Source organism: Ambystoma mexicanum, chromosome 4q, assembly GCF_040938575.1.
Source record: "Ambystoma mexicanum isolate Mex_15411 chromosome 4q, UKY_AmexF1_1, whole genome shotgun sequence".
Lineage (NCBI taxonomy): Eukaryota > Metazoa > Chordata > Amphibia > Caudata > Ambystomatidae > Ambystoma > Ambystoma mexicanum.
Window position 1 is genome coordinate 238,540,094 of NC_090928.1, and position 25,013 is coordinate 238,565,106.

The 25,013-nt window shown below is 48.2% G+C and overlaps 1 protein-coding gene across 1 annotated transcript in view; it reads left to right on the forward strand.

Annotated features, from left to right (window-relative positions):
* The window catches only part of POLR1B (RNA polymerase I subunit B), a 754,587-nt gene that overhangs the window by 29,248 nt on the left and 700,326 nt on the right, over nt 1–25,013 (forward strand). The window contains exon 2 of the mRNA XM_069607790.1: nt 12,042–12,209. Coding sequence (XP_069463891.1) covers nt 12,042–12,209 — 168 coding nt within the window. The remainder of the gene's footprint in view (nt 1–12,041; nt 12,210–25,013) is intronic.

Below are 25,013 nucleotides of genomic sequence, written 5' to 3' on the forward strand. Positions count from 1 at the left end.
AGTAGTTGTGAAAGTGAGAGTGCCTTCAGGTTTCTCACAATTGTAGTTTCTGTATTAGCAATCACAGAACATTAAATTGTCGTTTGCGCAGTCGTCGGAATGCCTGGGGTCCCCACTTGCTTTGGGTTGACTCAACGGTTCTCTCCAGTGTCTCTGGTCCTGTTAATGCTTCTGCGGTGTGGCTCTGCCACTCGCGTCTCACTCTGGATTTTACATATGTCCTTCCGACTTCCTTCACTGCTCTGCGGTCACACGCCTGCTTCCCATCAGGTCCCGGTATGGAGAATGCTGCCTCTTCGAGTAGCCGAGCGCCCAGGAACTCTCCTGGCGTCTCCACAGCACTTCCTGCTTGCGCACTGCGTTTCTCCACCTGTCTCTGCAGACTCCATTGCTCCACCACGCTGGTACGTCTCTCCTGTCTCTCCCTCTCTGAAGAGGAACTGACGTCTTCACCTGCACTGCCACACTCAGTAGTGCGGTTGCCATCTTTAAATATCCCGCGCACAGGTGATTCTGTAGAACAGCTAGTCAGCACATTGAGCTTTGGCTCCTGTTGCCTTGTACCAACTCCTTCATCCTCCTTGCCTCAGTACTTAGGTGATTATGGGAATTTGAGTCCATGGGTGTCATTGGACATAAAGCGTTACATGAGAGAACAGTTTCACATAAAGATACATCAGAAGCAAAAAGGGTTTTGTTGGCGCTTTGTGTGTTTTAGGTCATAGGTGGAGGTTTGACCTAAAGAATATTGGGAAGAGGTTTCTTTACTGCCTCTACAAGGGGTAACACACGGCTGGCAATAGGCCATTAAAGTTTTAGGCATGGGAAAGGGGGTGGATACCACGTCTCGTCCAATTAAGTCATGACATCTCCCCGATAATTGTCTCATCCCATGTGATCCTTCCTCATATAGCTGCCCCCAGGGTCAGGATCAGGTAGCGGCTGATGTCTCCTGGCCACATGGGAGGAGGTCACCGCTGGGGGAATGTGATCAGTCCATTGGAGTCATCACAACCAGCATTGTTACTTTTGTACTCTGCCCGTGAAAGAGCTCATTTATACATTTGAAAGACTTAGAATGATTCTGGTTATGAGGTATACAGTGGGTGATGGGCAAACAAATAGTTGATAGCACAGTGGGGGTGAAGTGGGCGGTGACAAGGTGAAGTGAGCACAGAGTGGGCGAGGGATGTACTGTATATGGTGGGGCACAAAGTATAGAATGAATAAAAGAGGAACTGAGTGGGCAAAGGTGGTGCATGTTCTGTGAAAGTGGCAAAGATTGAGTGGTGGGTACAGAGTGGGTGAGTGCACAGTGGGTGTGGTGGGGGCACATTGTGATGGGTTCGCTGAATGTTTAAAGGCGTCGCAAAATGGGTAAGGAAGAAGTAAGCATTGAGTGGGTGGAATGGATACAGTCACTTAGAGAGATGCAGAATAGGTTGGGTGCACGTAGTAGGTGAGGAGGACCAAGAGTGAGTGAAGATGCACAGTATGTGTAAAGACATAAAGTAATGTGGGCGAAAGGAACAGAAGGTTAGGGGGCACATGCTGGAGGTTATTCAGATTGGATGATGGGACACAGCGATGAGGGGGTTCAAAGTGGCTATATGTTACCAGCACTATGTGCCTTTTGACAGTGCTTTCTGTAGGGGAGGCATGGTATCACAAGTATGACACTGACACAATAAGTACAATCTGTAAAACCTCTATTGAAGTTTCTGGGGTTGGATAAACTCCTACTTTGCCCCATAACTAAGATTAGAGTAGTGTTGACCATCAAACGATAAACAAAACAGTCCTAGTGTAGTCCAATCAAAATGGCCTATGCTAACAAAACCTAATCTCTGCCCTATCTAAAAGTATATAAAGGAGAAATGTGTGTAAAGGAAAAGTCGGTGTTCTAAAGAATAAATGTGGCTGAATCAGCTCTGCTCCCCATGTTGGACCACACGGAGTAAGGCGATCCCTGTAGGCAGGATCACGCACTCTGTTTCAGGTTTTCACCACAATAAACAGTTAAAGTCTCTTTCCAGACTTACAAATAATGTTTCAACAAAAGGTTCACCTAGGTCCCCCTCTGTCGGGATCAGACCTCTTCAAAACAAAGTTTGCATAGGTCCCCCTCGGTTCACGTGGGTTCCCCTCTGTCGCGCTCAGACCTTTCACAATTCAGTTCAACAAGCTTGCAAGGGGGCTCCCTTCCCCAAGCTTATTATAATTCGAGTTTCCCTCAGTCAGGCTCAGACTGCTTTTGGATGTCAAAGACTTTCGAATGTGTGTGGCTTTCTTTACAGACCTCCACAGGACCACTTGGACTCAAAGTTCAAGGTTCAACTTTCACTCTCCCCTTCTCTAGGAGTCAATTCTGCTTACTACGCTTTTGCACTTCCTTTACTTTACCGTACAAACAATGCACTTTTCACAGAGACTTTGGAGTGGGCTACTTCCTTTCGCCAGACCACTCCGTTACTCTCGCTGATTTCACAGCTGTCCTTACTTCAAAGTTCATTCACAGATCTGCCTTTCTTCGTGTCTCATCCACAGGCGTGCAGTCTTCACTTGCGATATAATGTTGCCACTTCAAACATTCTTTAACACACACCGCTCCCTCAGGTCGCTTGCCAACTCACCGGCTGTGTGCGTGTCTTTTTTGGTTTTACGATTTCCAATTCACAAATCAAGGTTAGTACCACAGGCTTGGCCTCGCCTCCCCAACTCTGCCGTTCACCCCGGAGTGTCGCTGGCTTCCTTGTAACACAATGCAGCCACCTGATGTGGGATCTGACCTTCTCCCCGTATCTTTCGCGGCCTGTTGGAGGCAACAACCTCCAGTAGGGAACTCTTGGGGTTTTCGACCAGCTGCTCTCATCCCTTGGCCCGTCGCTCTGCTCTAGTAGGTTTGCCTTCGCCCTGAAAGTTCTGCTCGTACTCTTGTTCCGCCTGGCTTCGAGTGTGTCTTTATGTTCTGCCTGTTATCAGTGTGAGGAGAACGAATTGGTATCAGGTGTATGCACTTAAAAGTGCCTGACTTTGCCTGACCTGATTAGTGGGACATGTCCAGTACGATGTATGAGAGTTAGTGTTGTTACTCTGTCACCCTCTTCCTCGGCCCAGTGTTTGTATAAAAAGGGGGTGGGCGTTGGGACCTCAGAGAATCCTAAAAAATGGATGGGTTAGATAAACAAAGAAGGGGGGACTATCGCGTCTCACCATTGGCAGCCTCACCCCCACTTCATGAAGACCCCTCACCCAGGTGATCCTCGCGCACTAGTCCACCCTCAGGGTCTGGATCCAAAGGCGATGGCTTTGCCCTAGCCACCTGAGAGAGAAATCTCTGGGGCCTAGTGGGTGGGACACCCTCTGGTTTCTCACATTTCGCACTCATTTGCCCTAAAACCCCATAGCAGACAACCTTTAAACCCCCTGTAAACGTTATTTTTAAATCCTGTTGATAACCATAAGGTACTAATCTGCAGGTGAGAACATCAAATTTGTCCCCATAAGTTATTTTGACTCGACCTCTGGCCCTCACTATTTTTTTTTTTTAACTTTGGTTTTATTAACATTTTCATGGTGTAACAAACAGGGACAAAGCATGATCAAAGAATAGACAATCGGTACGCCCTGCAACCCCAGCCCCCCCTCCCAAACCCCCCAAAATGAAAAATAAAAAGAGAAAAGAAACAGAGGGGAAAAAACAGAAGCACATTTCAACTAGTGCAAAATAACTGGGAGACACTTTGAGTGCACATATGTAACCAGAGGTTGGAAGTGACTGTGGGCGCTGAAGTATTCCATGACTGTTGTTCGATCACCGTTCCCCGTGCCGTGGGCATCCGCCCTCCTCCGAGCTCCTGGCTGTTCCACTCACCCACCCCCGACCGGGCTTCAATGAACATCCTATCCCCAGGACTCCTGCACCCCATACCAGTTCGCTTGGAATGAGCCAGAGTCGTTGTTTACCATTGCTGTAATTGTGTCCATCAAGAACATCTGCTTCACCTTCTTTAGCCAGTCCTCCATTGAGGGGGTCTCCGGACTCTTCTTTTTCTGGGCCAAGGCCACCCTCCCCGCCCTTAGCATTGTTTCACACATTCTGGGGTATCTATATTTGTCCGTGTCTTCTGGGGGGAGACCCAGCAGCACCGTCAAGGGGTTGTGGGGGAGCAGTTCCTCTGAGACTTCCGCGATCCAACCCCTTACCCTCTCCCAGTACGCCTGTACCTTCGGGCAATGCCACCACATAATGCCCCTCGATCCGACCTGACCGCAACCCCTTGGGCATTCGGGGGACACTCCTGAAAACATTTTTGACAGCCTCACTGGGTTTCTGTGCCACCCCTGTAAGATTTTAAAGTTATGTTCCATATCTGCCGTGAACAAGTTTCAGTGGAATGCAATTTTAAATATCCTCGACCAGGCGCCCTCTGAGATCACCTCCCCTGCCAGATCGTTCCAGAATGTACGGAACCCCCTCCTCTCTGCCAAATTAATGGTGTTAAGAATCTTGTATATCCCAGACACCGCCCCCTTCCTTGAGGTCGCTGAATCAAGAAATTTCTCAAAAGGGGTCAGCTGCCTTTTTAAGTTTTGACCCCATGACTGATCACAGAGGATACCTTTCAGGCGGAGATATTCAAATATGGAAAGAGACCCCTGCCCAAGAGCGTCTCTTAACTCCTCATATGATTGGAATTCCCCTTCTTTGAATAGTTGGCCCGCCCATTCCATTCCCAAGTCGGACCAGGTCTGAGCCTTTTGGTACCCCCGCTCCCCAGTTTGAGGGGGTGGCCCCAGAGTGAGGACATCGGGGACGGCCATGATGTCAAATGTGCCGTCTGGGGGCACTCTTTCCAGATTGCCCAGAGGACCGCCAGTGTAGGGTGGGATTTAAGTCTACTCGGGATCGACCTATGTGGGGCCCACGGGAGGTCTCGAACTTTCAAGCGGTGAGTATCCATGTCTTCCAGGTAAGACCAGTAAGTTCCCATCCCCTCTTTCATGTGCTCCAGGAGGACGCGCAATTGGGCTGCACGAAAGTACAATTGGAAGTCTGGAAACCCGAACCCTCCCTCCTCTCTCGGTAAGGTCAGGACCGCCTTTGCGGTCCTCGGGGTTTTGTCCTGCCATACAAACTCTCTCACCGCATTCTGTAACGTCCTAAAGGTGTGGTCTGGGACGGTAGTAGGGAGAGCAGTAAAGAGATAAAGTAAGCGCGGTAGTATGTTCATTTTTACCGATGTCATGCGGCCGTACCAGGACAGAACCATCGAGCCCCATCTCCTGAGGTCAGCGGAGATTCCCACCAGAACAGGATAATTATTTGTGGGGGCGAGGTTGGATATGTCCCTGGTAAGGAGGACGCCCAGGTATCGGATAGAGGCCTTCCCCACTGTTATTCCATTGAGTCTGTCCAAGGGGTCCAAACCCAGGTCACATACCCTCATGGGGAGTAGAACTGATTTGGAAGTATTGATCTTCAATCCCGAGAAGCGCCCGAAAGCGGACATCAGAGACAGGAGAGGGGGGAGCGAGGAGCTCGGGTCCACCAGATAGGCCAGAATATCGTCCGCAAACAGGGACAGTTTGAATTCTACTTCTCCTCTCCTAATCCCCCGGATGTCCGGGTGTTCTCTTACTGCTATGGCCAGGGGCTCCATTGTTAGGACGTATATCAGGGGAGAAAGCGGGCATCCCTGTCTCGTTCCCCGGGAGAGGGAGAATGATTCCGAAATACTGCCATTCACTTGGACTCTTGCCCACGGGGCTCTGTACAGTGCTGCCACCCATTCCCTGATGTGTACCCCAAAGCCCATTTTCTGGAGGAGGAGTTGCATGTATCTCCACTCGACCCTGTCGAATGCCTTTTCCGAGTCCAGAGAGAGGACACTCGTGTTGAGATCCGATCCCTGGGCACAGTGGAATAAATCTATGGTTTTGCGGATATTATCCGAGCCCTGCCTGTCTCTTATGAATCTAACCTGGTCTCCGTGGACCAGTTTCGGTAGTATCTCCTCCATCCGCCTCCCAATTACCTTGGCTAGGATCTTGACATCGATGTTTAGTAGGGATATTGGGCGGTAGGAGGAGCACTCTGTGGGGTACTTGCCTTCCTTGGGTAATACTACGATTATGGCTTCCATCATAGAGTCCGGAAGGGTTCCCCCCTCCAGGACTGCATTGAAAACCTTTACTAAATTGGGGCCAGGGTCGAGCGAAACCTTTTGTAGAAGTATACTGAGAAGCCATCCTCACCCGGGGAAGTGCCCGCCCTCATCCCACTTATCACCTGTTCGACCTCGTCTTCCTGCACTGGACCCTCCAACCTGTCGGCCATTTCCCTAGTCAGGGCCGGGACTTGTATGGAATTCAAAAACCTTTCTATCTCGGTCTCGCCCCCAGTATATTCTGAGTATAATTGTTCATAGTATCGGCGGAAGGCCTCTCCTAAATGGGACGCTTCATGTTCTATTGACCCCACATCGTTCTTCGCGGCTTTCACCATTCTACTTCTTTGCACCTCCCTCATTTTCCAGGCTAGGATCCTATCTGCCCTGTCCCCCTTTTCATAGTATTTCTGCTTAACCAGCTGGAGACTCCTTTCTGTTTTGTGGATGAGGAGGTCCTTCAACTGGAGCCTGTAGTCGTCCAGGGCGATTACCTGTTTGCGGTCTAAGGGCACCGTTGGGGAGCCCTCCGGCTGGAGATGGGCTATTTTTTCCCTCCGGGACCTTTCTTGGGCATCCCTCACTTTATTCTGGGCTCCCTTCTTAATGAGAACGCCCCTTGGGGTTGCCTTGAAAGCATCCCATAGGGTGTGCGGGCCAACCTCCCCATTGTCATTGATCTTGAAGAAGTCCGTTATGGCGACCTCCTGCGTGTGGACCTCGTCCTTCAGCAAGCAGTCATTGCATTTCCATCTACCCCTGCGGTCGTTGGCCCATCCCCTTGCTACGGTGACTCGTACCAGATCGTGGTCCGACCAGGGGACCGGGTCCACCCTGTGGCCAGTGACAAATGGATGTAGGGTCTCAACCACTAGGATGTAGTCTATTCTGGAAAAGGAAGTATGGCTGGCTAAGTAGTATGTGAAGAAGGGGGCGCCTGACCCAGGGGGGGGGGGGGGGTCGTGTCCACCAGGCCTAGTTCTGAGTTGACTCTCTGGAAATTTCTTGCCATGGTCTCACCTGCCACCCTGGGAATCTGGGGGCCCACACGTTTCCTATCTCTGGACGGGTTTAGAACCATATTGAAATCCCCCCTACCACCATCGGGCCCTGGACAAAGAGCTTAAGTTTATCCCTCACCTCTTCCCAGAATTGAGTTGACCTTCATTCGGCCCGTATACTACAGCTAAGGTTAGAGGGGCACCCTGCAGGGACCCCCGGACCAACAAGTAACGGCCTTCTGGATCTTTCAATATGGCCTCTTTCTCGAAACCCACATTCCTTGATATTAACATGGCCACTCCTCTTTTCTTGGCCTTATGAGATGCACAGAAGACCTCCCCGATTGCTCCAGCCCGCATTTTGGGCTCCTTCCCCCAGGCCCAGTGAGTCTCTTGCACGAAAAGAAGGTCAAGGTTAGCCCTTCTAAATTCCCTGCAAACCAGGGACCTCTTTGTAGGAGTGTTCAGACCCCAGACGTTTAGGGTGCCCACTCCCAGGGATGGTAGACTGTCATCCATTAAATAAGTATTCTTTTTTCGCCGACTACCTCGTCACCTCACCCCTCCTCGCGCGCTCCCTTATTGTCATATTGTGCTCCCACTTTCCCCCCCACCCTCCCCCTCCTACCCTGGAGGGCCTAAAACATTTCTCCAACTGCCCCCCAGTCCCAACCCCTAACTGAAAAACCCCAACAGTCTCATGTAACCCCCCCCCCCCCCACCCGGGCGTCCAGCCAAGTAGTTCTGCCATCGCTGGCTTTTGGCCCGAACCACCAGCCTGCCCGCTTCGACCAGGCGCTCCATGTAATGCTCGTCCTTATGAGCCCCCCCTCCCTCCCTGCAGCGTCATCCCCCACATGACTCCCTCATACTTGCTGTTCGTAGGGACGCTGATAATGGCAAATCCACTGACTTTTCACTTCACATTGTGAGATTTGGCGGGTTTCCCCAGTCCTCAGTCCTCGGAGTCGTTCCGCTCTCCCTCCTTAACTGGCGACGGAGTATTCATTTTCCTATATTTCCTCACGCCTGCTTTTCTTCTCCTATCTTTCGACGGGCCTGGGCCTCCCGGAGTATCCCTCTCTGGCCCCGACGGGCCCCTCCAGGGATTCGAGACCACTACGTATTCCTGGATGGCTCCTCGTATGTCGTCTTCCGTGATCAGAGTTGACCGCTGGCCCATATACTCGAAAGTCAGGGAGAATGGATAGCCCCACTGGTAGCGGACCCCCTTTTCCTTAAGCAGCAGTGTTAGGGGGCGACACATCCTGCGTTTGGCCAGAGTGTAGGCGGAGAGATCTTGGTAGATTGCGATCTGGGCATTGTTGTAAGTGATCTCCCAAGCCTTCCTGGCTTCCTCCAACACCTTTGTTTTTTCCGAATAGTAGTGAAACCGGACGAGAATAGATCGGGGGCCCCGACCCTGCCCCCGGCCCTATGCACCCTATCAAATGTGGGTTCTGTAGTCATTTCTTCAGCAAATTGGAGGGTGATGATGTCTCTCACCGTTTGGATAATGTCTCTCTCCGTTTCCCCTTCCACTACGTGTACCCCAAAAATTCTGAGGTTGTTCCTCCTTTCCCTGTTTTCAAAGTTGTCCATCTGCCTGGACCTCTCCTCATCCCTTTTCTCCAGGGCCGCTAGCCTCAGCCCTACATCCAACTCTAGGGACGCTGATGATGTTTGATTGGTCTCCACCTGCAACAGTCTATCCTCGACCTTGTCCACCCTTTGATCAATTTTCTCAAATTTCTGGGCAATGTCAGACCGCACGTCCCTGATTTCCTGTAATATTGAGGCAAAACCTCTTTCCATGGTCGTCGTGGAGGGTACCGGGGCCTCCGACTGGGCCATTCCTTTAGTGGGGCTTGGGCTTCTCTTGCTGCTCGCCGTCTCCTGAAAGTGAAATTCCTGTAAGGTTTTCCGCCAGTTCATCTGGCCGCCCCCCCCCTTTCTGGATCAGCCAGTGGTTTCCTTCTTGGGGCTCTCAGTGGGGGGCCGTGAAAAAAATTGGGGGGCGGGGCGGGACCGGGCACACCCTCACCTAGCTGAGATATGCCGTTGCAGGGGGGTCTTTATTGGGCGGGCACACACCCCGCCCTCTCCAAGTGGAGGGCCTCTCACCCGGACCAGAGTCGCTGCAGCCTGCTTAAGTTGTTGCTGGTCTGTCCAGTTGTATCTATGTGGGCAACTGGGTCCGTGGTCCCTGCCCCCCAATCCTCCGCTCTCTGATCTCCGGGGGGGGGGAGACTAAGGCCGTCCTCGGGCGGGCACCACCAACACCCGGCGGGGGCCTCGCACCCGGGGTCCGCACAGGACTGTTGATGCTTTCCTCGTGGGGGGGTGGAGAGTGGCATGGGCCCGACTCGTTTTCCCCACCCGGAACCCTTCGCCTCCGTTACGGACAAAGTCTGGCTCCTTGCCTGGCCTGGGCCCCCCTTGCCGTAATGTGGGTCCTACTGCCTTGTTGGGGGGCCTCCTGCCTGGCGATCCTCAAAGTGTCTCGGGGCTAGCTCCGAGGTGCGATGGGTTTCGGCTCCTCTACGTATGTTCTCCGCCCGCCGGGCCAGGCCCGCGGCCCGCTGCTCTGCGGAGGCTGGGGGGAGGGGCGAGGATCAGTTCCACAACCCCGGGGGGGAAGCCCCCTCATCCCGCCGTGGCCCCCGCTCTCGGGGCCGACCGTGCAGCAGGATCGGGGATCAATCGGGTGAGGCGGGGGGAGGGGGACTCCACACCGTGTCTGCGCGGCGTCCGCGGGGCTCCTCTCCACTCTCTCGCGCCGCAGCTGCTGAGGCCCTGCGCGGGTTCGTCCCGGGCAGACGTTACAGGTCCCGTTCTCGTGCTTCCCGGCGACCCCGAGCGTCGCTTTTTCGCTCACTAGGTGCCCGGGGGTGTCACCACACAACGCCGTCGTGCTGGGTCCGCCTGGTGGGTTTCGGGGGGGCTCAATCCCCTTGTTCAGCCCGGCTTTGGCGGGAGCAGTACGATCAGGCAGCCATTGCCTGCGCGCCCCCTGGTGGCCTCCTGGCCCTCACTATTTGATGTGTTCATTCACCCCAAACCCTTGGGATGATTTATGTCTGAGCAGCCACACAAAAGCAACCTACTCGCTCCTTGGCTCTTGGAAGTGTTAAGGCCTGAAGGCCACCAAAGAATGGAGCCTCGCTGCGTGGCCAATGAGGGTCCTAATGCCACCGACAATGAGGAGGGATGGGATCGAACAAATGCAAGTTGTTTTGGGCAACGCATCCAATACAGCTTTTGGACAGACAGCCTGGTAAAATCCTTGCTTTAGGATGATGAAGAAGAATGCCCCTTATTGGGAGCAACATCGTCCAGGTTTTCAGCGACATGGTGAAGATTTGAATATGGTAAGGCAGATCTTCACAGTTTTTTAATGCACTGAAGCTACTTTGAAGGACAACATCACATTTAAAAATCTGGGCATAAAAAGGGTGTTACTCTTCATAACAATTTAAGGTAGAGCTCACTGATCTGTTAGCTCTTTGAAGTAAATGTTCGCTAAGATCTCTGTTAAAGCTGCAGGTCGCAGATTTAAATCCACATTGGCCACAAGCATTTCCTCATACCAGATTGTTTAAATTCAGCACTACTAAAAATGTTAATAGCAATACCTGTTATTTGGAGTGCTACAAAATGGCAGTGGTATGGTAGCAGCTGTTATATAAAAAAATGTTCTTTACTGGTTAGGCGTAATGCTAATTAAGTGTACAATTGCCATGAGGGATCTTTGTGCTAACGAGGGAACTGAAGTTCGACATTGGGGAAAGTCAGTAAAAGGAAACCAATGTTGAGTGACCGACAAATGCATTTTTGTTTTTTATGTAGAAAAAAGGGGAGCTTAATCCAGGGGGAGGCTTACATGATTTGTGGAAGCTAGGTATTTGACATGTTAGAGGAATGAAGGTGCAGAACAGGAGCAGAGGGGTAGAAGTTTGAGATGAAGAAGGGAGAGCTAAGCCCATGAAAGGCCAGCTGAATAAGACAAGTGCCTGAATCTGATGTCTAAGGCGGCTGGGAAGTCGGTGCAGTTGGTCAACATGAAGTCGGTGGAAGTACGAGGGCTAGCCACAGGGCAATATGTGCAGCAGTATTCTGAGTAACAAAATGCCGCCTTAACAAAGAGCCATGAAGGGCAAAATAAGACATTGGGGAAATCAGCATGAGAAGAAATGAGGGACGACACTGCAAAAGATTTGTGATCGGGAGAAGAAAACAAAGTTCTCCAAGATCTTCAACGTAAAAAAACATCTACTTGCCCCTACATCAGTCTGCGGCACTGGCAACAGCTCAGTGTCACAGCAGAAGCCAAGGTTCTGAATCGAAGGACATGGGCTGGTACTGCTTTTTTTTTTTTTGTTGTTTTACACATTAGGGGCCCAGAGTTCAACCAGGACATCAAACTTGCTCCATAAAAAGCACAAAAAACCCTCACAGTAATTGGTGTACCTTACATTTTACACTGCCCTATCCTTCTCTCCCTGCCTCATCGGTGTCACTGAATGCCTTGCGTGTAGTGAACACCAAAACGGCAATAGAAGTATGGTCCGAGTTTTGGCTTGGCACTAGTATTTGGATGAATGACCATTTAGAATTTAAAGGTCCCAGTGGACTAATTGCAAAACATTTTCAAACCTGCCTTTTCAGTCATATGAATCAATTCTAACATTATAGTGCTTTAGATGAAATTGTCAACTTGTAGTTTCTGTAGTCCTCGAGTCTCTCTGTGACTTTATGTAAATTGGGGGCAGAACGAATGACCGTTCATAATATTGACTGACTGCCAATTCTGCCCACTATGGAGTTAAGCTTATTATTGGATTGTACTCAGTGTGTTTTTGTTTTGCAGGCAATTCCTCCCCTCGAGTTTGTTTTCAAGAATGAGCAAATCACTTTGGCCATTGTGGATGCCTTCATCAGCCCCCCTGTTGTTCCTAAGGGGAGTATCTGCCGAGAGCTGAAGGTGTACCCTGCTGAATGTCGAGGCCGCAGAAGCACCTATCGTGGGAAGCTCACTGTAAGTACTAATGTATTTCACTGTCATACCTGGAGAGACCATTTTCTACATCTCTGCTATTCAGCATATCCATGTTACGCATTTATTCCATCCGAAAATGTGTGCTTGTCTCCAGAAAATGCACAGGTTTAATGGTTTCTATAGTAAGTTGTGTGCAATGTAGGGGTGGCAGTACTATTCATGTGTCTCCAAAACATGCACAATATGCATTTTCTATTCGTTTTCATGTATGAAGTCATCTGTCGATTGCATGGCCTCTTGGTGCTCTGGGGCCTGTAAGAGAGGGGACTGGGGTATTGGAACATAGCCGGTTTGCTAAAACGATGGTGCAAAGTCAGAGAAACCGTGCTCTGCAGCAGATCATCATCTACTGTTGCAAATGCTTGTGTTTGTGTGTGGTTAGAAGGGGGAGGTCTCATGATTGCTAAGTTCGTCAATGCTCTGATTGAAGGTCAAAAACCGGTTAGGATAGGGGTGGTTGGTGTGAGTGGATGCTTACAAACTGCAAGGCTATAGTAGAGTAGTGTGAAGCAAATGGGTGATAGAGAAGGGATAGGTCTTTGCTGGTTTCCCATTCAGTAACTTGGGTGTCTGGGTACATTTTGAGGGAGTACTGCTGGCTTGCGGGCTGCCTTCTCCTGAACTGCTCTGGCTCTAACAAAGAGGTGAGAGGTCCTTTTCAAAACTCTAGTGGGGGGGGGGCTTTGGGCCGGGGATGACTGTCAGTATTGCTTCTCTGTTGCCGCACAAGGAATCAATGGTTGGTTAAGCAGAATATTAACTTTTCCCTTCTCAGGGCTACTTTGTGGAATCTCTGCCCCCTTACCCTCAAATTTCCTTTTTGTCAGGACCGCATAAAACTGGAGTTTTCCTAGGCATGTGTGTTGATAAATGTGAAATGGTGAATAATCGGGTAATTGAATTTGGTTAAAAGTGCACATAACAAAATAAAAATACAAATGGTAAAACGAAACATAGGAACTGAACACTCAAAGAGGTGCCACTTCCCCCAGCACATTGTTTTCCAAATATAGTGGTAGGACATGTACTTATTTAAAAGAATGGCATGACCTGAAATGTGACAATAGGCAAAACCAATTGCCTCTATAAGGTACCTTTCATCTTGACCGGTTAGCTAACTTAAAGCGTGCATTAGAGGTAAAAAATATTGTAACATTTGTCTGAAACAGTGGTGACTATTCCGAATGGTATGAGGAGGCACCTAAGATGCAAAATGCCTAAGACATCAGGGGATTGAAGGATTCCAATGACCGATTGAGGGTTCAAATTAAAAGTTTAAGAAATTGAGTCAAAGAAACTGAAGCAGTCGGCCAGCATTGGATCTCTGTGTCCTCAATTAACACAAGATACGTAGGTTGAGTAGACAGCAGAAGATTTGATAGACTTCTTTACTACCGTACATCCTACCTCTCAGCAAAGTGAGCGGGAGGGACAGCAGCCCCCAACTCATGTGATACACAGAGAAGCCCGACATGGGCGACCGGACCACAAGTGCCATTTTAACTCTGTTTTGTGTTGTTCTGAATATATTTTAAATAGTTGATCGTTTTAGTGATTAATATTATTATCTATACTAATTGACTTGCTTCATCTGCCCTTAACCCTCCCTGCTTGGTTCCACCGTGCTTTTACATATTTTACTGTTCACTGCACGCTGTTGCTGCACGGAACTATATAGCCAATCTGTTTTGTAGTTCTGGCATGCATTTTGTGAGACCCATGCCGCATTCGCAACAAGCCGGTTTGTGTACGTGGTGGCCACACGTCTGCCTCTCGCCTTCCGTTGGTTCTGAGGCATACAGGTACTTTATCTTTTGCTCCAATCCACATATTGTGCATCATGGTTTCTGTCCGCGACACCACAAGCTCTGACTTGGTTAATCTTATTCCCTTGTTATCCGGTCCTGTCAGTGACCTGGTTGCTCCTTTACCCCTCAAATCAGAGTTTAAGCCATACAGTTCAGAAAACGATGCGGTGTGCTCCAACTCTGCAATTCGCTTTTCACTTTTATATACATGCTCCCTGCTTAAACATGGCATTGAGGTTTGACACTATTCTGGATACCAGCTGTGATTTTATGGCCATTACGGAGTCTTGGCTTACGCATGATACTCCCTAGTCTGCAACTTTAGCTATACCCCCTGAGTTCACAATTTTTAGGGCAGATCGTCCCATTCGCAAGTTGGAGGAGTTGGCATTCTTGCCTCCTCTCACTTGAATATACATATCAATACAATGCAGATGACGCTATTGATGGCCGTGAAAGTATATTAGCCAAAATTAAGTTAAATGGCAACTATTCCTTGATGGTAATAGTGATCTACTGCCTGCCTTCCGACACACCCTCTTTCGAAGAACAATTCATCAATCTGCTCAACAAAACAACCAATGTCAATACCCCAGTCATTGCCCTTGAAGACTTCAATCTTTGGGTCAATGACTCAAATGATATATGCCGTCTCCTTACTTTCTGCTTTAAAACATTTTTTTTTTCAGCAATTATCAGCTCCCACCCACAGAGCCGGTCATACCCTTGGCTGGATTTTGACTCATCGTGTTTCTGTTTCTGAAACTGATATTGTTCACTGTCTGTGGTCAGACCACTACTTAGTGAATTTTGCCTTCTCTCCACAGAGTTTCCCGGTCTTTCCGATACCTTTTTCTCAACAGTATGTCTCTGCTAGAAACTTCAAGAAATCAACACCTCTTCCCAGCTGTTGTCAAAACCTGAGCCCACACATACTTTTACTAAATCCAATGATCTGGCACACCATCTTATCCACACCTTTAATTACATTGTGGATACCCTTGCACCTAAAAAAATCCTAACTAGCTAAATCTACAGCCAACAAGAATGTTTGGTTTGATGACTCGATTATCTGTCTTCAACGTCTTAAACAAAAGGCAGAGAGAGAATGACGCAAAAATCCTACTCCTACCCTTCATTTTATTTAAAAACAATCAGTCACTAATCCCAAACGGGTATTATTGATATCAAATCCCATAGTTATAACACAAGGATCTCCTCTGCTAGATCTAATATGCGTGAACCTTTTTCAATCTTAAAGGAGTTTGAAGGTAAATCTCCCACTGAAACCACAGTACACAAGGACGCTGACTGGTGCCAGTCAATACACAATGAATTTAACTCCAAAATCTCTGGTCACAAAAAAATCCATTGCTGCGCAGTTAAGTTTATACCCCACTGTTTCATCTCATGGGTCCAATCTCTTGAATACTTCATCTCATGTATATAAGGAAACAATGCAAACTTTTTAATTTTTGCCCTGCCCCTAGGGCCAAATTTGCAAGAACGTGGCAAATATGAAGCCCACCTCTTGTATGGGGGACAGGTGTCCTTCCAGCCTCTTCAAAACCTGTATTGGCACCTTGGCCCCTTGGGTGACCCGTCTTGTTATCTTCTCTTTCGAGGAAGCAATTGTACCCGAGGCTCTTAAAAGAGGCGTGGGTTACACCCTTGCTGAAATGGAGCACCATAGATCCGCTTATTGCTAAAAAACTATCAACCTATTACTAATGTGCAGTATTTACTGAAAATATTAGATTGTGTAGCCTACCTACAACTGCAGAACTTCCTGGAAAGTAAACATTTTCTTAATCCCAGGCAATCAGGCTGTAGGTCAAAACACAGTACTGAAACCCTGTTACTCGACCTGAAATCTAGCATTGCAGCCATTGTCGGCAAAGGTAAACCCCCACTTCTTATGCTGGTCGACTTGTCTGCAGCATTCGATTTGGTCGATCACTCCCGGCTGGTCACTAGGTTAGTAAATTAGGGGCTCTGTTCTTCAGATTGCATCTTTCCTTGCACCCAGATATGCCAGAGTGGACATGGACAATGTTCGCTCTACTCCCACTCTAGTCACCTGCGGGGTACCCCAGGGCCCTTGTATTTCACCAACATTTTTCAACATATATAATCGTGCCTCTCCTCGCTCTCTTGGATGACCTGGGTGTCCAATTTACCAACTATGCTGACGACTTCCAGGTCATAATGGAAGTATCGGGGTGATATACCAGGGACACCAATACTGTTAACTCTATGTATCAGGCCATCCAGGCTTGATGGTTACCAACTCGCTTGCACTTAATGCTGAAAAAACCGAACTCCTTATCATTGCGTCTAGAAACAAAATAAAAGAATTGGGTCCAGACTATGAGAGTTTTTGTATAGCCACTAACAAAATGAAAGTTGTTAAATCTGTAAAAGCACTAGGTATTACTCTGGATGCCGGGCTTACTATGAGGCCTCAAGTTGCTCAGATAAAAGCATCCTGTAGCTATGTGTCCAAACTTCTGAATCACATAAGTCCCTATATCTCCTTACAAACTAGGTCTTTGCTTGCTACGGCCCTTGTCAAGTCACACCTTCACTATGGCAACAGCTTACTGGCCGGAACCTCCAAGGTCAATCTTCATATTCTGCAAGTTACACGGAACAATGCTGTTGGAGCAGTCCTTGGTCTCTCTCGAAGGGATCATGTGTCTGAAGCCAGGCGAGAACTTCACTGGCTTCCTATAAAACAGTGTCACTCATAAGATCTTGTCCCTAACCTATATATAACAATGAAGCCCCACAGTATTTATCAAATCGGTTGTCTCCTACTTTATTAGGACACTCCATGCTCTCCTATGATCCCACCAAACTAGCTTAGCCCAGATTCAAGCTCTCGGGTTTTGATGGCACTATGTTTGACTTGCAAGCCCCTTTGGCCTGGAATAAGCGTCCTATTCACTTAAGAAAGGCGAACTCCCTCCCTGGGTTTAAGAAGGAAGTTAAAACTCACTTTTTTAATCTCAATCCAGATTAAGCTTCCTATTTCTCTCTGTAGCCTCTCATCTGGATCGCCTCTGTTTTTGTCCGTCTTGTTTTGTTTACTGTGCGCTTTGAGGCGCTTGGGCACTTTAGCGCATTCTATAAATTTAAACTAAACTAATAGTAAAAAAACCTTCATCAGTCCAGCAATCAACAGTCCATCAATATCTGCTCCCAGACTATCCTCAGTCCTCAGATTTGCACACACCACCTGCGTATGCCTCTATGCAGACGTCGGGGAGATAGCCGTCCCTATTTTTTGACAGATACCTGCTTTGTCCCCATTGGTTGCTTCCCTTACAAGGGGTGGTGGTACCAATTATGGCAGAGACTCACGTGGTGTCCAAGCCCCGTTAAGGCACGTGCCGGGGAACACCAATGGCAGAGTGAGAGAAGATAGTTTAATGATCATATGTGTCCCTTTTCCTCAGGTGCCCTTAGAAACGTAGTGAATGAATTACCAAACATCAGAGAAGAAACTTGGTGTTTCACCGAGGACATGGAGAATGGAGACAGTCATGCAGTGTCACAACCCCTCTTGGGCTGATATGGAGCAGCTCATGGGGGTGATGATGCAAAACAAAATCCAACAGAGACTACCTGAGCAGGGTCAGTGTCCTACTGATGACTCAGGAATGGGAACTGATTTGGAATAAGCTACAAATAGACTGTTAGCTGCGATCCCTGACATTTTCCCTGTCTGGCTTATTGATGCAAAATCCATAGATGGTGCACTCAAAGACTACTGTGTTGTACTCTGCCTCTTAAGCCAGTGTCGCATCTAGATAGTGCACTCAAAGATTAGTATGTTGTACTCTGCCCCTTAAGACTGCCACATCTGGACAGTGCGCTCAAAGATTGCTGTGTTGTACTCTGCCTCTTAAGACTGCGTCGCATCTAGATGGTGCACTCAAACATTGCTGTGTTGTACTCTGCCTCTTAAGATTGTCACATCTAGATAGTGCGCTGAAGGTTTGCCCTGCTGCACTCTGCTGCTTAAGACTGTCTCACACCTAGATAGTGGGCCAAAAATGTACTGTGCTGTACTCTGCCTCTTAAGATTGTCACATCTAGACATTGTGCCCAAGAGATCTTGTGTTGCATTGCACGCTCTTGCACATCTCAAATCATGATGGTGCACTGTAAGTCTATTGTGTTGAATTCTAAGACTGTGTCACATCTAGATGGTGACCCCATCTCGCACATTTCCACCTCCCACACCCGTCCATATTGCTAGAGGCCCGCGCTCCCTCCCTCCCCTCCTCACTCAGCCACCACGGCCCATCCCCCGCACACTAGCTCCCTCCTTCTCGAGCCCCACAACCAATCCTTCCCGGAACACACCCATAGAAATCCCCTCGTCCACCTCACTTCAGCATACCGCCACTCGCCCAATCCCCCATCACCAACCCACATCGTACCCTAAAATCAGAGCCTCACTCTGGCACGCTCTGTAGCGAACAACAGACAAATCATCTTCGACCTCCTCTCATTTGACAAACCTGACCTAGTCTTTATCACTGAAACCTGGTTCTCAGACGATTTTACCCCTGTTGCACATGAGGCATTCCCTCCCCCCCCCCCCCGACTACTCCCTCATCCCACTCAACAGACCCTCAAGAGGAGGCGGCGTGGCTGTCCTCTTCAAATCCAACTTCTCCTTCTCACTCGTTGATTCTCAGTCATGCAATCCATCATGCAAATCCCTCCTTGTTAAACTCTCACTACGTCCAACTTTCTCCCACAGCTTTCTAATCATTTACAAGACCGCCTGCTTACGACGGACATTTCACAACCAACCTCTGTGACTCTGTAGCCACCATTCAATTAAATTGCCCCTCCCTGACCCTACTAGGAGACCTCAACATCTGGTTGGATATTCCCACCAACCCCATGACCCACTCACTAGTCGACAGTCTTGATGCGCTCAACCTCTCCCTTCACATGAACGGTCCAACTCACTCCAAAGGGCACACCCTAGATGCTATCTTGAGCTCCCACGACCTGATACATCTAGCCCTCCATTACCACTCATCTGGTCTGACCATTTTGTCGTCCCTTTCTCCATCCTCTTCCCCCGCCCCCAGTCCTCATCCCGTAGCCCCCCCTCACCGCAAATGCTGGAAAAAACTAAAGATCCTACCTGACCTAGCCAAAGCCCTGCTTAACAAAGCCCCCACAACATCCCCCCTAATGGATCTTTAACCATCGACTCCTTCGACTCATGGCACCATGACTCACTAATTCCGCTCACTCCATCATGCCCCTCTTCCTCACGCCTTGTACCATTCCCAAATGGTTTACTCCTGAACTGAGGAATGCCAAAAAACGTAATAATTCCTTGGAACGCAAATGGCGAGCAGAAAAGATCAGTCTCAGTATATCCACCTTTGCCTTGCACCATCGCAACTACAAAGCAGAAATCCGAAAAGCCAAAAAAGCCCACTACAACAATCGGATTCTCAACTGTGGAAACCGCAGCAAAGAACTCCACCAAATCATATCTGTATTTGTCAAACCCGCTTGTATCTCTACCCAATCTACCCCATCACATTCGCTCTGCTACTCCCTCTCCCTCCACTTCTACACCACTGCTCTCGACAGAACGACCTCCCCTAACAATAAACTGTCCCTCCCTCTCCCCGCACCAAACACTGTCCAATCCAACAACCACCCCCCTCCTGCCGCCACAACCCCCTCCTTACCCACCTTTGACTCCTTCAAACCAATCTCCAGAGCAGAATTTCTTGACCTTATATCTGCTTGCAAACCCTCTGGTCCCCCCCCTAGACTCCTGCCTTGCCTCAGTCCTCAAAGAAATATTTCCGTCCACATGCGCAGGAGAGCATGCAAGAACCATCCTAAACCACTCCCTCAGCTCTGGAATCTTTCCCGATGCCTTCAAAATTGCACATGTCAAGCCTCTTCTTAAAAAACCATCCCTTGACCCCAAAAGCTACTGTCCCATCTCAAACGCCAGATTCCTTGCAAAACTAATCGACTGAACTACATACTCCCAACTAAACGCCTTTGTCGAATCTAACAACATCCTCGACCCCACCCAATCAGGCTTCACACCGTGACATGGAACCGAAACCACTGTGACCTCAATCTGGGACGATTTTACGATCACTGCAGACTTTGCAGGATGCCCTGCACTAATTCTCCTCGACCTGTCTGCAGCCTTCGACACAACCACTCAATCCTCCTTGACCGCCTCCACTCCCTAGGAATCTGTGGAACTGCTCTCAAATGGATTGCCTCCTTCCTCAACAACAGTAAACCAATAACCCTCATCTCCTCTTTTGTCTCGGCTGCTCGGCCAGTTAATACTGGAGTACTGCAAGGCGTTTGTCTATCAGCTCTCCTATTCAACCTCTCTGTCTACCCTCCCTGGAATCATCCGCCTGCACAATATCCTGTGCTACAACTACGCCGACGACACCCAAATCATCCTTAAACTCTACAACTCAGACTCCACTCTCAGCCCGACCTCGCAGTCTGCCTCCTAAATATCGACCATTGGATCACTACAAACCACCTCCTCCTAAACCCCACTAAAACCGAAATCCTGGTGTGCGGCAACACTGAGCTTCTTCCTCGTCCACTCCCTTGCCCCCCTTCCATGGGCCAACCGCCCACCCCTTCCGTCTCAGTAAAAAAACCTTGGATGTACTATGGACTCTGACCTAACCCTCTCCCGACAGATCAGCAACGTATCTAAATCTTGTCACTGCCATCTCAAAATTCTCAAGCGCATCTTTCCCTACCTCTCCTTCCCGAACAGACTTGCTGCTGTTATTGATTGATTGGTTTATTTGTTATGGCCATTGTAATGTCGAGACTGGACTATGCCAACTCCCTTTACCTAGGAGTCCCAGCATACCACCTGAACAAACTCCAAAGAGTGCAAAACGCTTCTGCTAAAATGCTACTAGCCCTGGGCCCAAGAGACCACACTTCTCCAGCTCTCAGAACCCTCCACTGGCTCCCAGTTGGACGAAGGGCCACTTTCAAGACCCTGTGCATCACTCATCGTGCAGTGCACAAGACCGGCCCTCTTTACCTGCAAGATAAGCTAAAACCTTACCTCCCACCCGCACCGTAAGGTCAAGCTCTGCCCTTCTTTTAGTGATCCCAACCACCAACTCCGTCAGGATCGGAGGATCCTCTTTCTCAGCATTAGCCCCGACTCTGTGGAACTCGCTTCCACCTCACTTCCAACACACCCAAGACTATATGACATTCCTCAAACTACTAAAAACATGGCTCTTTCCATAACTCAGGCAACAACCCTAAAGATGTGTCTGAACTACCAACAACCCAATGACAAATTACACAATGACACTTTCTACCAGGTGTTCAACGACCCCTGGTCCTACCCACATGTTCGGTTGGATCGATAGAATGGACGAAGGGAATGGATTGAGGGAATGGTGGAGGGAATGGATCGACGAAATGGGTGAATGGAATGGATGGTGTGGATGCATATATGGAGTGACAGATGGAGCGAACAGGTGGAGCGGATGGAAAGGATGGAATGACTAGAACAGATTGACGCATGTGAAATGAAGGGAATGAATGTATGGCACGGATGCATGTGGAATGGATGGAGGGATATATATATATAGAATGGATAGAACGGATGAACTAGAGAGAATAAACTAAGTCAATAGAACAGATCGATGGAGTTGATGGATGGAGGGGATCCATGAAATAGATGTTGGATGGAATGGATGACCCAATAGATGAAAAGACGGATGGATAGAAGGGATAGATGACATGGATGGAGTGAATAGACACATGTGGGGCGAGTGGATGGATTGGATGGCATGGATGCATGCCGAATGCTCGGAAGATACATACAGAGAATTGACAGAGCATGGAGTGGGCAGAGGGGATGGAAGGAGTGGAGTGGATGGAATGCATGGGGTGGGCAAAATGGATTGAATGGATGGTATGGATGGAGTGCATAGAACGGTTGGAAGGGTTGAAGGATTGGAATTAATGGAGTGGATGGAATTCGTGGATGGTGGATGGAATGGACGAAGTGGGTGGAATGGACAAAGTGGATGGTATGGATGGAGTGGAGTGAAATGAATAGAATGAATAGAGCGGATGGAATAGAGTGGATGGAATGAGCTGAGTGGAGTAGATGGAATGGATAGGGTGGGCGAAATGGATTGAATGGATGTTATAAATGAAGTGGGTGGAGTGGATGGGGTGCATAGAACGGTTGGAAGGGTTGAAGGATTGGAATGTCTGGAGTGGATGGAATTGGCGGATGGAATGAATGAATGAATGGATGGAATGGATGGAGAGGAGTGAAATGGATAGAATGAATAGAGCGGATGGAATAGAGTGGATGGAGTGGATGAAATGCATGGAGTGAATGGAATGGATGAAATGGATGAAATGGATGGAATGGATGAAATGGATAGAGTGGATGAAATGGATAGAGTGGATCGAATGTGTGTATGGAAAGGATGGAATGGGTGAAATAGTGGATGGAATGGGTGAAATAGTGGATGGAATGGATGAAATGGATTGAGTGGATAGAATGGAGTGGATGAAATAGAATGGATAGAGTGGATAGAATGGATAGTGTGGATGGAATAAAATGTACATATGTAACCTGCCCCCCTGTTCCCCATGCCGTTGCTATATATCCGTATCCCCCCCTCTCGCTGTAAACCCAACCCCTGTCTGTATGTGTCCGTACGTCGCTCTATTCCCTGCTATCCTGTTTACGTGCCTGGTCTCGGGTGCTTTAAAGATAACCATCATATCACATCACTACGCTTACTCTATTATACACCATCATTCAACTAGAACACAGATATACCCCTGATTAATTCGGCCTAGCTGTTCACATACAAGTATGACCCCATGAACACCTCATCACCCTAATAAAACGCAGCTAGCCGAGCACATTCCGGCCTAGTTGTTCACATATGCGTCCTTCAGTCCTAACTCAGCCAGAACCCAGTCTAGGTGTCCATCGACCAGACTGCACACATCCAATTTGATATCTCTGGCACCACACCTAACGCTAGGATGCAGCTACCACCCGGAAATTACATCAGCTGCACACATATCCGGTGCACCCACACACCCTACGACACGATCTCTCTCTCTCTACTGACCAGAACTACGGTTCCTGAGGGCATTCAACCTACCAGTGCTTTGAGGTCATACCAATGATATATAGAGCGCTATATAAATGCCAAGTAACATAACTACAAGCAGAATAAAGGGGAGTCACCAGCACACCATTTAGACAGACTGCTGATTGTTCTTACTGAACATTCTACAGAATAGTAAAATCAGAAGACAATGCTGAAGAGGCAGTGGGTACGTTTTTGTTTCAGAGTTGCAGCCCTTACTTAAAACAGCAGCTCAAAATAATCTGCCTAGGCTGGCATTAAACCCCTATCTGAACTCACATTGAAAAAAAGCTTATGGCCCTATAGTTGCAGAACCTCCAAGGCCATATTCCACAAAAGGACAGGGGAACCTTCAGGGGCGGGACAAGAGAGAGGATCCAATGAGAAGGAGATGAGCCCCACAGGATGGACAACAGCGAGAATTTCCCAGCTTCACAACCTTTAACTACTGCACAGGAAAGCCACTAGGAGAATGTGCCCATCTAGACACCAGCAAAAGTGCGGGAACCTCTCCTCTGGAATAGGGAACTGTCCCTAAGCCAGATGCCCCTCAGTTCAAATGAAGAAACCAAAGCCCCCAAAATAAGATGATGGTCAGTACTTGACACAGCGTGAGAGAGAATAGTAGGCCTGAAACCCCTGTTTGTTCAGTGTCAGATAGCGGCACAGTCCATTTCCTGTATAGTAGACACTGGAGCAAGCAGGTAACTTGCTCCAGTGGCAGCAATCGGATTTCTCTGTTTTCCTGGCTTTCTACTATCCTTTGACTGTTAATGCTTTGGGCATATCCAATACACCGGTACCACAACCCGTTACCAATCTGGTTTCAATCAATTCGGACCAATCGCAAACAAGCTTGTTTTCTTTCTCAGCCCATTGACACCCGCACATTTGTTAGGTAGATACCTTTTGTGCTAACTGAACTACAACCATTTACTGTAACCTGAGCAGAGTTTTCCTTGAAGTCCCTGACAGAAGCGGTTCTTCATGCTGCACAGACAAATACCACTAAAAACAGACAACACACCTTTCACCAGAACGGACAGTTTTAGCAGCAATCCCCAACTCATTCTTGTAAACATTTGATAATCTAGTAGGATGCATACTCGATGCAGAACCAGTCCGAATTAAGTTGTATCAATTGAAAGGTTTACCTTGAATACCAAGGTATCTGTTGTGCCCACAAGCAGAGGAGAGTGTTGGCCTGTAAAACAATCCTTTTTAGAATTAACCAACTCAATGGTATTTTGCAGGATCAGTGTTGGATAATATAGGGGCAAAAGAAAAGCAGAGCTTCTGAGTTATGCCACGATGAATGTGATTTGCAGTCGTTTATTTACAATCGGGAAAGCCAACATGCAAGTCCCAGAATTTACATAAAACAATGCATAAATAATCAACTCTCGCCTCATACGGGACCCCTGCAGAGAACTGTTTCAGCAAATCAAACTAAAACAGAAACCAAAAGCTCTTCACTGGTTCTAAAAAAATAAATAAGAAAAAGCATAGCTTGGAAAATGTACAACGTGCTACATATAATTTTAGGGCTCCTTTCGGCGTCCCCATCTCAGTGGCTAAATGTATTCTTTAGCAATTGGGTTTCCACAACCCCCATGTACATTTTGCTATTGTACGTTTTCCTATATTGATTGTCTTAATCTGGGCGGATAGCTTGATTAGACCAACCTGTCCAAATAGCATTCAGATTTCTGCTACATATTTGCAGCGACGTGAGATGAAAAACATATTATTCTGATTATGCCGAGAACTGTCTTCAC